Genomic DNA, 14,928 nt, shown 5'->3' on the forward strand with positions numbered 1-14,928 from the left:
CAAAGTGAGGAAACACCTGGAATTTGGAGAAGCACCTGAAAGACGGTCCTATATTATGTTTGTTTGAGGAAGCTGGCATTGTGGCCGTGAAACCAGCTAACGTTATGCTCCATGTAATGTTAGCGATAGTCTGTTATTTGTTAAAGACGCTAACGCATTGCAGTGTTATAAACTACCTCCTAATGGGCCCCCATGCATCGCCATTCAGCCCGTGTCCTGTCAGCTAAATGTAGTCTGATGTCACTAATAATTATTCAAATGTTCATGCTTTTAATAAATCTTTTTGGCCTGCCACCATGTCAGTGAATTTAAACTAATGCTTGCATTCAGAGTATAAGGTGTGTGTGCGCACGTGCGTTTAGGAGTGCACCTCCACTCATTATCACAGTGTTTGATAACTAAAATACCCCCCCCCCCCCACCCCCCCAAGCCTCCCTCTTCTCCCTCTGCCATCTGCCCACCCCCCTCCCCCCCTTCTCTGCCAGTATCAGCCAGAGGAGGATGTCCTCCAGGAGAGTTTTTAATAAAATGTTTTTAATTGTATTTTTATACCACACCGTGGTATCGACTTTGGTATCGAGTACTTTTGGTGGTATCGGTACCGACTACTAGATTTTTGGTATCGTGACATCCCTACTAATGAGATACTGTCAGGTATGGACAATAATGAAAGTTAATATTTCAAATCATTCTTTATCGGCCATTGTTTTGGTTAGAAAGGGAATGAGCTACTGTAGAAGATGAAATTAGTTGAGTAATTGCATACAAAATGGCACACGGCTCTTATTTTGGAGAAAAGGCGAGTCGTAAACTCCTTATACACGAAATCTCAGCCTTCACACTATGTGTTGCTTGTCGTTACGGTTAGCAAAACAGCTACTCAGACCGGATGACTCTCTGCACTTAATCCCTAATGATGATTTTAGTTACACGGGGAAAAGATTGGGAACCGAGTTTAATGTCTTGGCATGTATAGATACATAAAAACCTCTCGGAGATTCTGCTAGTTTTCGGTAAGTTTTTCGGATGTATATCTTTCACTATCGCACCCGACACCGAACTAGCCAAGTTTTAGCGAAACTCTTTTTGGTTGAATCTCAAACGGCTCTCTAGTGGTCATCTAGTGCAAAACAATAGTGTGTAGCCGCCATCATTACACAACCTGTGTAGTGCACTTGTATAAGAAGTGTCGCGCTATTTGGGATTCAGCCTGTAGCTTGCCGAGATAGGCAGATAGCAGCATTTGTGAACATTATGTATTTTAATAGTTACATAGCTAGACAGCGAGGGAACACTTTTAAGACTACTTAAATAACCACCAATTATTGTAAAAAAAATGATTAATACATTTAATTATCTTTTTATATCGAATTACATCGAGAGAAAAGGGCTACGCTGTGCCGCTCGGAGCAGGAAGCTCGCTAATTCAGCTAGCTAATTACACTACTGTCTTGTTAAAGATAAGAACTGTTACATGTAACGCTTGCACTATATACACTTTGTCGTTCAGTTTTATACAACGCTTACGTTTACAAATGTGTATTTTTTTTTATGGATGTATAAAAAGATAAACATTCGACGGTTAACACCAGAATTATTGGCACCCTTTAAGATAAGAGCATAAACGCTCATATAAAATGAACTGTGACCACAGTGATTAAGATTTTCCGTTCAAAACAGTTGGGAGCCCTGTGAAGGGAAATGTGTTCGTGCTCATTATTTTATTTTTTTCGAATTAATAACAAATTATTTCAAGGTATTTTGTCGTTATTAAGATTTAATAACTCGTATGTTTGATATTATGTTGACGCCACAGTCTGTGAATCAGACTAATTCATGGAACATCAGCGTGTAATTCTTATAGTAAGACCTAAATCTGGTTTACATAATATTCTCAAAGTAAGAATTAAGTCGGGTTTATTTCCTAATACATGATTATAAAAAAAAAGCAAAAGTATTTTAAGTCACTGAAACCCGTTTGGAAAACGGACTTCCGGTCTGGAATGGTTGTTTGGATGTGCTCCTGTCAGTCATTTTGTAGACATGCTATTCTACGGGCCACGGTAGATTTTGGGGGCGGAGCTTCGTGAACATGTATTCAAATCATTCAAATATCTAATGTACCTTTTAATTCTTATAGAAAGTAAGCGATATGTTGTTTTCATGATTGGTAATTCACCAACGTGAGTTTAGGTGTGGTCAAGGTTCTGACTCCTTGCTCCTAATCACGCCTGGTCCTGCAGGAAGTTTGACCAATCCTGCCTCCTCACGCAGTTCATTATCAGTACGTTTACATGGACAATAATAATCTGATATTAAGACGATACTCTGATTAAGAAACTACTATGTAAACAGCGATTATTGATTACCTTAATCTGACTAAAGTCATATTCGAAGTAAACACAAATTGAATTAAGACGTGGAGTATTCCTGTTTTAATTGCATTATCAACGTGCATTACTGACTACGTTTACATGGACCGTAAAAATCTAATTATTGACCTTATTCTGAATAAGACAATATTGTGATTAAGGTACATGAGTCGCTTTTAGAATATTCCTTTCATGTTCTCGTTTTACATGTTATAGAACATAGATCGATTAACAGCACACATCATTACGTCACCTCGCCGTCCGACGTTCCCTCCCGAATTTCATGGATCAACATACAGTTCGTCTTCGTTATGGTACCGTATACAGCTTTGGGTGTTTTTATTTAATTTTTTAAGAAAGCTTCGAATGCAGTTAATTATTTGTCATGCTATACGTGTAAATAGACGACTGCTTGAAGCCATGAGTTGTGTCTGAAACCGCGTAATTACCTACTATTTAGTAGCTGAGATACATGTATCTCGCCTACTATATAGCAGGTAAGTACATGGTTTCGGACGCAGACGTGCTCTCTTACCGTCAAATGGTTGAGCCCTGCCGTGTGTGTACGTGTCCTGTCGTACAAAGTGGTGAAAACTCTCACACGACCTTATTAGTGTGATTAAGGTGTTTACATGTCTCTCAGTACGTTTACATGGACAACAATAATCCAATATTAACCCGATTAAGACAATGGTAGTTAGATGGTTAAGAAACTACAATGTAAACAGCAATTTTTATTACCTTAATCAAAGTAAACACAAATCGAATTAAGACATGTGGAGTATTCCTGTTTTAGTCGCATTATCGACATGCATTACAGACATGTAAACACCTTAATCACACTATTAACGTTGTGTTGGAGTTTTCACTGCATTCTGCGACAGGACACGTACACACGGCAGGGCTCAACTGTTTTATGGCAAACGAGAGCACGGCTGCCTCCCCAAACCACGTACTTACCTGCTATATAGTAGGTGAAATACATGCATCTCAGCTACTAAATTGTAGCTAAGTACACGGTTTCAAACACAGCTCATGGCTTCAAGCAGTCGTCTGTTTGCACGTTTAGCATGACAAATAATTAACTGCACTCGAAGCTTCCTTAAAAATGTAAAATAAAAACACCCAAAACTGTATGTTGATACGTGAAATTCTGGAGGGACGGCGTGGCATGGGGACGTAATGAAGTGTGCTGTTAATCAGTCTATGTGCTATAACATGTAAAACGGGAACATGAAAGGAGTATTCTAAAAGCGACTCATGTAAACACCTTAATCACAATATTGTCTTATTCAGAATAAGGTCAATAATTAGATTACTGCTGTCCATGTAAACTTAGTCTTTGTTTGCACCTGCCTGCGAGTTTCTGACAAATTTAGTTGGGTACTCAAAATATGCGTAGATTAATAACCACTGTGACCCCTGACCAGAGTAAACCCATTACTGCACCTATGGCTGCACAATTATGGCCAAAATGATGATAATCCTAAATATTTTGATCAATATTGAGATCATGATTATTTTTCACGATTATTAATTGACTTTAGTGACAACATATTTTTATTGCACTTTCATATTTAAATAAACAGACGGCTGCTTTCACCTCCATGTTGTGCTAAATTCCTGCTAATGTACAAATCTTTGCATCAAATTAGACTGATCCTTAAAGTGCATCATCTCGTAGAAGCAAATTATAAATAAAATTGTACCCAGAATATAGGATAAGTAACAATAAAAATTCCATCAACCAAATGAAAATATGCAATCCAATAAAACAATATGCAACCAAATGAAAACAATTCAGGCGTATACAGAAAAGGCAATAACAGTGTTTACAGGAGTAGAGATGCAGCCAAATCACCCAATAGAGCGGTGCAGCGATGACATCATTTTGTAGCAGAACCCGGAAGTTAGCATCACACCGGTTCCCTCGACAAAAACACAATGGATTTTCACATAGACTTTTGAAATATTTAAAAAAAATAATAATAATAATAAAAAAAGCTTTGTGATTAACAAAAGTTTCCAATGCTAACACGTTTTGTGTATCAAGATAATTTTCACAAATGAACACAACTTTTATGAAGTTTGAAGCCTAAATACAATCTCCAGAAATAAAAAGCTAACTGTATGCTATAAACAAACTACACCACGGTCGTTCGACTTGAACGTCACCATCACCAAGCTTCCCGCAACTTTTCCAAACATAATTTACACATTTTCCATAATATGGATTTACTCTGTGGATGAATCTTTATCCACCTTTTTTGGGGGAATTGTGAGAACCAGTTTCAGGGCTCTAAGGTAAAAATTTCTTTCTAACAATTACAAAAATTTAGGAGCACAGTCAAAAATTTTGGAGCACGGTTGAAGTCTAGATTTATGTTTTTTTAAGGCACATTAATGTGCCACAATATAACACAGAAGTAGGCATGTGAAAACTTGAGCTGGTCAATTATCACAGAATTTAGGAATATAGTGTGAGCCAAGACTAATTAATTTACCTTCTGATAAACTAAATTTAATATTTTCAGTCAATTGTACAGACTGTATGCAAAATACAACCTTTAACCTGTTCCACCTTGTAAACAAATACAATAAACCTCAATGTTCAGTGTTTGAAGTCTGCTCCTCTTAAATATATTTAAAGCTACACTATTAGACATTTTCCACTGCCATGGTTCTGTGCTGGAGTCAGTTCTCGAACCGCTCTGTGTATATTGTGTGTATATATCTGAATAATCTCATATAGGATGTGATTGTGTTAGTTCATTTACCTGTCCGATGCATAGCGCTTTAGATTATTGGTGTTCATTAGGGATGCTCCGATCAGGGTTTTTACGTCTGATACCGAACCAGATACCAATCTTTTTTTGTTTAAGCTTTAATCAGGAGGTCTGTCATAAACAGTTAATTGTAAGTTCTCTGCTCATGGTCACTGTTAATTGAATTAAAATAATAGCAATGAGAAATACTGTTGGTTAATTGATAAATAAACAAGCATAAAATATTTATTTTTAAATATCTTAAACAATAAAGAGTCCTAATTAAAAGTAGACTAACACAAGCATGATCCATATTAGGAAAAAGGCTAATAGCCTTCTAAGGAAATAGCGAACTAAGCTTAATGTCAAATTGATATTAAATGCAACCCATAGTAATTAAATATTATTCCATTTCTCATTTTATTTATATTTTATGAAGTTATTATATCTATTTTTTATATTAAAGGATTTATTTATAATTAAGCACATTTTCTGTCTTTACATTTTAGTGTTTTTATTTTTGTTTGTTTATCAGTTTTAGATCGGTTCCCCCAGTACAGTGTCCATGTCTGCTGATAATATTATGTTTTTTGGGCGATTAAATCAGAACAAGCACGGTGTAGATGCATTTTGGACTTCCTGTAGTTTTTATTCCGACTGTATTATACAACTCCGAACAGGTCACTCGCACCGGTGTGAATAAATATTTATTGACAGTCGCACAATAAACTTTTCAGTCACAAACGTGAATGAAATGGTCGCAGTGTAGAGCCCTGAGTTTATCTGCAAAGTGTTTTCATGTTTAGCGTGATGAGGTTTAATGTCCCCGAAAACCTCTGTAGTGCCATTTAGCTACATGTTGGTGTCATGATTTCCCCTCGCGCAAGCACTGGAGCTCGCAGCGAAACTGGCAGATCAAGTGCTAAAATGCCCTCGTTTCCAGGTTTTGGGATTACAAAATGAGGTCATCCCTGCGCCGCTCTATCGTGATTGACTGTAAGTTTAGGAAGCCCTTGATTTCATCTGCAGCGGACTTTTCTATGAGTGGAGGACGAACTTTAAACATCAATATCGCATATCGCAGTTGATATTGACGTCATGTTCATGTAATCATGGGCAGGCAAAATCGTAATCGCGATCGATATTCAATTAATTGTGCACCCCTAACAGAAGAGGTGACGATGACTTAGGTTATGTGAGATCCCAGTCATGATGCACACCTCTAACTGATAGGTTGGGTCTGGTTTATGGCCAGCAGTTCAGAGGAGCTTTTAAATATGATAAGAAGTCTGCTAATTACCAGACTGCTGAGACCAAAACCTGGTTGCATCTGCCAGGCTGTGCCATAGATAATGACCCCAAATCATGCACCTAAATACCTAAAGATATATGAATCCAAAAATTGTTTTACAATGCTTGTTGGTGGAGTTGGGGTACTTGGTTCTGGAGTCGGACTCGAGTCCAATTCTGAACGAACTCGGACTTGTCACGCACTCGGGTAAATTTGTACTTGAACTTGACGTGGACTCGGAAATTTTTCCGAGCACACTCGAGACCGTGTCATGTGTAACGCGAAAAGAAAGATAAAAAATAAATAACAATATAAAATTAATATAAGAAGAAATTAATGAATGTCTTCCTGCCTGACCAGGGGGCTTTCTGTGCACACACACCTGAAACATGCGCACTGGAAGATGCGTCATCATGCGAGTGCCGAATTGAGGTCTCTTTAACGTTTTTTTTTACGCTTGGATGGTCAAATAAATAAAATACACATGCACCATGTCAAAATGCAGGTCTGGCCGAGTATTCATGTAAACACAGTTGGTTATGTCTTATGTGAATGTAAACAGTTGGGGGGAAAAATCGGAGGTGTCAGTACAGTGTATTTGATCTGTGCATTAGGTCTTAAAGTGACAGCAGTCTAATAAACCTGCTGTTGTCCGTGTCATTAATGTTAATCAAACAACAAAAGAGAGAGAAAATCACTCTCTCACTCATTTGACTGAATAACTTCAGTAAATGTAATAAGAATCACTGTATATGTCACACTGTGAAGTCTGTTTTATTTTACATTTAATTGCTTTATTCAATTTCCATAGTATTTCTCACTTGAATACTACTGACAGACCTACCTGAGAAAATGTATTGTTATCGTGAAATAAGATTGTAGTCATATCGCCCACCCCTAAACATTAACATTTGGTGCTCAGTCTTGAATTTCATGTGAAATGTACTTCTTAATGTAGTAAATATCATAAACCCTGCTGATGGGGATTTCTTTTTTCATTTTAGGAATGAAAAAGAACACAGCTGTGTTCAGAAATGAGTTTGTTGTCATTCATAGACGGATTAAAAGCAGTAATATAGCATGAAGCTTGTTGTTATGGCGTGCTGCTAAATGTAACTCGACTCTGTACTCTCTGTCTCTCGGCCTATATAACTGTGGGGGAGACGCATCAAATCATTGAAATGTCAGCTCGAACTGGAGCAAATAATATAGTGTAATACAATAACAACACAGCTTCATTTGTATTTTCATACACTTAAAAGTTCTACATATACCTCTATATCCTTTTTTATTTCTTTGAAACCATTTTTTTTTTAATAGGAAAATAGTTGAGATGCGATGACATGAAATAAAAATATTAAATGGCAATAGCAAGATGTAATAGTGGTATTTTGTTTACATTTATGTTGCCATTGGTTTGTGAAGCTTAAAATATTAATTTAACAGCTCAGTGTTGAGTTTACAATTGCAATTTCAAATCTTTTTTTTCCAATTTAATTACTTTCTGGACTCTGCTAGACTCGATTTGGACTCGGACTCAATTGGTTAAGGACTAGGTCTTGACTCGAGTTCAACCCAACACTTCTTACTGGCATTGAATCCTGTTGAAAACCTGTGATCTGAATTGAATATAGCTCTACAATTGTTCTGAAACACTGATAGATGCTAAGATATTTAACAGGATATTCATTACAGTGAATGTCCCCCATATGTTTAATCTCATAATTGGATTAATTGTGTGTGGTGTTTATATATTAACATTGAGTCATTTTCATGGAAGCTTCAGATAGATCTTGTTTTGTCTGGTCAGCCGAACTTTGTCTAACGCTATTGGATCTGTTTGTCTTGTTCTCAGGTTCTTCCAGCTTTTCTGTAACTCGGTGCTGGAAAGATGAATGGATTGTCGGTCAGCGAGCTGTGCGGCCTTTTCTGCTGCCCTCCTTGCCCGAGTCGGATTGCCGCAAAACTGGCCTTCCTACCCCCAGAGCCCACTTACACTTTACTGCCTGAAATAGACTCGCCCCCGACCATAACCTCAAATCAGAGCGCCTCGGGCCTGCGTTCTCGGCTGAGTCGGAGAGGTGGAGGAGGAGACCGAGGTGGAGAGGGCAGGTGGAAGCTCCATCTCTCAGAGCGAGCCGAGTTCCAGTACTCCCAAAGAGAGCTGGACAGGACAGAAGTCTTCCTGACTCGCTCTAGTCGTGGGAACAAAGTGGGATGCATGTACATCCGCTGTGCCCCCACAGCCAGGTAGAACTTCTACAATCGTTAGTATTAATATTATATGTGCAGGCTACCGTTTCCATCCCACAAAGCAAATAACATACTGTCCTTTATTTATATGGGCTTTCCATGACGACAAGCATGGACCTTTTTAAATAAACTAACACATTACCGGAACATTAGTACTGTTTTTAATTTATCTATCTATCTATCTATCTATCTATCTATCTATCTATCTATCTATTTATTTATAATGTTGCGGGGGTCAATACAGTAATCCATTTTTGCAGTAATTTATTCATTTTCGTGAATGAATGTGCTGCTGTTTGTCTAATTGTAGTGCTGCGTGATAATGATTGCAATCATTATTATAATTGTTTTGGTCTTTTTTTTCTTCTTTTTTTAAAAATTCATGATCATTTATCTCGTATACCACTATAATTATTGATACTAATTATCGCTATAATTATTCATCCGATTTAAGAACAGTTATTTTATTTGAGCTTCATCATCTTATTTTAATTGGACAAAAACAGCATTTAATGTCAGCTTTTTGTAGTAGAAGCCTTTATTTCATAGCATGTATAAATCTTTTAAAGGTGAACTCTTGAACATGTTCACAAGAAGTCTTGTACTTATTAAAGGATGTTACATTTCTTTTAGTCTTGATATATTTTTTATGAGTACTAAAGGAGTTGTGTGCCTGTAAGGATTGCTCATGTTTGTCTCTGCAGGTACACGGTGCTGTTCTCCCATGGTAATGCTGTGGATCTGGGTCAGATGAGTAGCTTCTACATTGGCCTGGGCACACGCATCAACTGCAACATCTTCTCCTACGACTACTCGGGTTATGGAGCCAGTACGGGGAAGCCGTCTGAGAAGAACCTCTATGCTGACATAGATGCCGCCTGGCATGCGCTGCGCACCAGGTGAGCAAAAGGCATCCAGTGTGGGAAGATTTGCAGCTAAGTGTACTGTTTTACTACATTACAGACTTGACCTCCACATTGCTCTAAATTATGTGAAGTGCTAATACTTAAACCTTGATAGTGGGAACGTTATAGAATAGAGTCAAGTGTCCTCCTCTAGAGCCAAAACTTTGATAAACCTTCAGCAACATGTGACACGAGATATCAAGGAACTACATAAGCATATTGTGCAAAAATGGCATATATAGTTGAGTGCAAAAGTTTGCATACCCTTAGGGGGAAAAAAAAATCAACAAAGCAATTTATGTGTGATAACTATTCTAGCCCCAAGCCATAAAAATATATTTAAAAAAAAAAAAATCCTTGCCGAGCATATGTCTGTTTATTTACTTAACTCCCAGAGACATGTGAAGACTTCAGCAGACGATGTTAAAATGCAACACCACGCATGCAGTCTCTCAGTTTCTGTTGCTAAATTATGGTACATTTTGTTATAAATTATACCACAGTGCTGTTGAATCAAATCGGTCCAAAGGTGTTGATTTAATTCTCTGTAGCAGCAGCTGTTTACAAAGTACCTGCTTTACTTCAAATGTTAATGCATTCATTCTAATACATTATTGTTTCTATAGTAACGACTCATTAACAAGGACTTGTACACAAAATAAACCACTAAAGTAAGAAGCGTCTAATCATTGATATGATGAAGCTTGATATACGGACACATTTATTTCATATTTGTGGAGTCTGTAGGTCTAGTCTAGTCTAGGCAAGTTTCCCAGGTTAAAGGTTTGCATCACCGGTTGTGATAGCGATAACTATTGCCTAATAACTTGTATGCTCACCTTTTGCCTTTGTAACTGCCTTTGAACTCTTCATCCTGATCTGCTTGTTCTAATTGTGCCAGATGTTGCTCTTCACTCTGCCAGATGTCATACACTGCCTTTTTGTTGCCTTTCATGGTGAAACATTTAAAAAAGGTGTAAAATAGAAGTTTTTTTTCTAGAAATATCAAACAGGGTAATAATTATCCACCAGTTGGTTTTGTGATTATTATTATTAACTTGTCCATTAATTTTTCTCCAGATATGGGATTAGTCCCGAGAATATCATCCTTTATGGCCAGAGTATTGGCACGGTGCCCACGGTGGACCTGGCGTCACGGTATGAGTGTGCTGCCGTGGTCCTCCACTCCCCCCTCACCTCGGGTATGAGAGTGGCCTTCCCTGACACCAAGAAGACCTACTGCTTTGACGCCTTTCCAAAGTAGGTGTTTCGCCTACCCAGTCAGCTGCAGTGATTTGAAACCAGTGAACACAGATATTCATAATTAGTACAAAGTTCACAACAGTGTAACATGCTTACTGTGCCAAATTCACCATTATCTGTTACTGAGACACTTTGCTTGGCTTTACGGCTCTTAGACCATGACTGTTACTAGTGTTCGAATCACAGGTTTTGTGTATAATTTGCTTACTCAGAATGATATGAAATGAGCAAAATTGTCTTTTTATTAAGATACCTTACTAGCCCCGAAACCCCATTTATAATATATAGAGGTTAGTACACTTTTTCTTGAGATATGGCATGTTTCAGCTGGAACTGTGCAAGCAAAAAACACACAGTTGTTGAAGGATCCTTTTTCCGTAAGAAAACTTTGGTACTATGCTATAATATTTCATCATAAGTCATTCTATCTATTTATTGATGCTTACATACAGTACTGTGCAAAAGTCGTAGGCATGCTATTTTTTTATACAAAGTTTATTATAGATGTTTATTTTCTGACCTCTGCATTATTGAGTCAATAACAAAAAAAATTACATTTCAACATATTACTTTACTAACTAAAAAAAACTGCATAACTGCAAAAAAAAACAAAAAACCCAAGTGTGACTGTCAAAGTCTCAAGAAGAACTGTAGCAGGTTCTCCAAGATGCTGAGTGATACATCAGTATAATTTCCTTATAAAACTGCACAATTTGTACCTCAGACTGCTGATGTTTGGGTTTGTTTGTTTGTTTTTTTTAAGCAAAGGGATGTCACACCAAATATTGACTTTGTTTAGTGTATTGCTATTTAATACGCTTTACAGAATTCTTTTTTTTTAATGCAGAAACGTTCCATTTTAAATTATTATTTTTGAAGGCACCTTTGCTTTACAGCATATTTTCCCCCTAATCTTGAACTGTCCAGATTAGGTGAGTCTGTGCCCATGATACCTTCTGATTCTTGTTCTTGGCTGACCGAAGTGGAACCTGATTTGTCCTGCTGCTGTTGTAGCCCATCCACTTCTAGGCTCGATATTTTGTGCATGCTGAGATGCTTTTATGATGAATGTTGGTTACTATAATCTTCCTGGTAGCTTGAACCAATCTGGCCATTTTCCTCTGACCTCGCTTATCAACAATGCGTTTCCGCCCACAGGATTGTCGCTCACTCTGTTTTGTTTTTTTTTTGTTTTCCGCACAATTCTGTGTAAACTCTAGAGACTGTAGTGTGTGAAAATCCCAGGAGATCAGAATGAGATCCTCAGTGAGCAAACCAGAGACGACACGAGGAGGAAACTTTAGAACAGCGTAACTCGAAAGGGCCCTTTCTGTGTGCAACCTGACAGTGGTTCATGTTCAATATCAGCATATTGTGAGGAAATGTTCTGGGTTGAGCACTTATAGCAGCATGTCTTATGTACTACATATGTTAAGTCTAGAGTGTCCAGGTGAGATTATCCACTTAAGTGTAAACTACTTGCAAGCAACATGACAAAGCTTGTCGATCGAAGCACTCAACCAAAACTAGAGTTTAATCAAGCTTGTCGTGTATGCCGGAGTTTATTCAAGCTTGCCGCGTATGCCGGAGGTTATTCGGGCTTGTCGGGTATGCCGGAGGTTATTCGGGCTTGTCGGGTATGCCGGAGGTTATTCGGGCTTGTCGGGTATGCCGGAGGTTATTCGGGCTTGTCGGGTATGCCGGAGGTTATTCGGGCTTGTCGGGTATGCCGGAGGTTATTCGGGCTTGTCGGGTATGCCGGAGGTTATTCGGGCTTGTCGGGTATGCCGGAGGTTATTCGGGCTTGTCGGGTATGCCGGAGGTTATTCGGGCTTGTCAGCTTGTGAAAGTGGTTTCACAACCCATGCAAACATCATTTTGTGACGTAACCTCCATGATATTGATCAGTCTCTCTGTACTATATTAACCAATACCTCCACCTTTTCTTTTAGCATCGAGAAGGTGTCAAAGATCACATCTCCAGTGCTAATCATCCATGGCACCGAGGATGAGGTGATTGATTTCTCGCACGGCCTTGCCCTGTTCGAGCGCTGCCCCAAGGCCGTGGAGCCGCTGTGGGTGGAGGGAGCCGGCCACAACGATATCGAGCTCTACAGCCAGTACCTGGAGCGCCTGCGCCGCTTCATCAGCCAGGAACTGACCGCGCAGTATGCCTGAAAATCCAGCAGCTCAAAGCTCAGTCCAGGTGAAACGAACACTCCAGTGTCAATTTGAGGGCCTGCTTCAACATTTTCTACTCTGTAGGCTGGTAAATATTAACATGCAGACCTGGATGGCTCAACATCTTGAAGCAGGACCTTGTGGGTCCAGTATAGCAGGGCAAAAATCACCACAAACTGTATTTGTCATAATTTTCTTATTATTATTGTATTATTATAATGTTATTATTTCTTTTGCTCAAGGCATCTACACGGAGACTGCCATAAGTGCAATTTCTTAGATTAATTCTTGTTTGGTTCAATATTTTGGGCTGGTGGATTTAATGGTAATTTAATGGAGGATTTAATTTTCTGCTCCTTCCTGTATGTATGTGCTCTCTGCTGGACAGATCGGGTGTTTTGTCTGACCTTGTGGAGACCATTATATGGGCCAAGTGTGTATGTACTGATTTATTACAGACTCTTTAAAATGCTTTTTGATCTCAAGCACCTCTTTTACCCTTTTGTTCCGTTTAATTTGTTCCTTTTTAAACACATTTGGATTGCCACTCAGCCAGCAGCATCTTGAGTCTGGTGTGTGTTTAACAGGACATGAACTGAGTGTTAAATTTAGGCAGCAAGCCATATACATTGGGTTACTGTGAATACAACTATAAGGCAACCTTGATAGAAACCCCCCCCCCCCCCCCCCCCCCCCCCCCCCGACCGGAACAAATGAACTGAAAAAACCCCCGTCATTTTTCCTTTAATGCAATTAAATTCACATGAATGTAGCTTTCATCTTTCATTCTCCACAATGATGATTAGATTACGAGTAAACTAGGGGTTTCTCTGTTATCTTTTAATCTGAGCTGCTTTGTTGGTGTGCTTTCCTCTGAATCTCATTCATGTCTCTCTTGAGCTCTTTATATCTTGTATATACTTCCCTAAAATCTCTCTTACACACATTCTCACTCTGTCTCACTGTGACATTATACACACTAACTATTCGTACATCGTCCCAGTGCCTCACTTTTTTAATTCGCAAGTTTTCTTGTGAATTAAGAATCCGTACTTCTGTTCTCCCTTTCGATCTCTGACATTGTTGCACTATTTCCTCTTTCTCACAGCAGCAGTGTCTGTAAAGCTTAAGAAATGTTGAGAGGTTTTGAATATAAATGCATTAAACAAAAACACATTGCTAATTTGTAAGATATCCTTCCTCTTTTTTGGTATTTCTTATTGCAGACATTTTTGTTTTGTTTAGTTTTTTTAGTAATCTATTTGACATTTACCATTTCTCGCAGTTTAGCTGTACTTAACGCATTTTAAGAACATTACGAAGAACTTGCAAATCTATTTTTCTAAGAGTAAGTTTTTGCTCTAGTGCTCTAGTTTTGTCTAAATCAGAGCTATTCTTAAGGGACTGGAGAATAGTTTTATTGCTATTTGGTTGAAGTGAAAAGAGGATAATTCAGCCCACTCCCTAAGATAATTAGATTTGCCTTTGTCATCAATCTAAAGTCACTTTTGAACATGATCACCTGGACAAAATCTATTTAAATTCCAAAAAATACCTTGGGTTTTGGTCTCAAAGTGCAATAACATCAAAATGATATGAGTTATAAGTGTAAGCTGCAGCCTCAGTGTGGGTACGCTCACCCTCTACACTCCAAATGGCAATAAACCTAAGCTTTATGATGCAGATGTTTGGAAAAACATTTTAGAAACCCTCATATTTAAAATGATTAATGTATTATTCTTTTTTTCTCGCTGCATCCTTGTATAAGTGTGTAGGCATGTTTCCGTTGGTGAAAGAAGCATAATGAACTTTTTTTCTTTTCTTTGTGTATCCTTTTCTTAGCTGAAGAATGTATGTGTTGTAATGTAACTGATTTAATAAAAGTGATGATGACTGCG

The 14,928-nt window shown here is 38.2% G+C and overlaps 1 protein-coding gene across 1 annotated transcript; it reads left to right on the forward strand.

The window, feature by feature from the left end:
* The first annotated feature begins 830 nt into the window (after positions 1–830).
* abhd17aa (abhydrolase domain containing 17A, depalmitoylase a) lies at positions 831–14,928 on the forward strand. Its single transcript, XM_017496209.3, has 5 exons — positions 831–1,013; positions 8,284–8,678; positions 9,386–9,580; positions 10,667–10,846; positions 12,802–14,928. Exons 2-5 carry the CDS (start codon positions 8,320–8,322, stop codon positions 13,025–13,027), a joined length of 960 nt encoding a protein of 319 aa, XP_017351698.1. The 5' UTR covers positions 831–1,013; positions 8,284–8,319; the 3' UTR covers positions 13,028–14,928.

Source organism: Ictalurus punctatus, chromosome 20 (assembly GCF_001660625.3).
Source record: "Ictalurus punctatus breed USDA103 chromosome 20, Coco_2.0, whole genome shotgun sequence".
Taxonomy (NCBI): domain Eukaryota; kingdom Metazoa; phylum Chordata; class Actinopteri; order Siluriformes; family Ictaluridae; genus Ictalurus; species Ictalurus punctatus.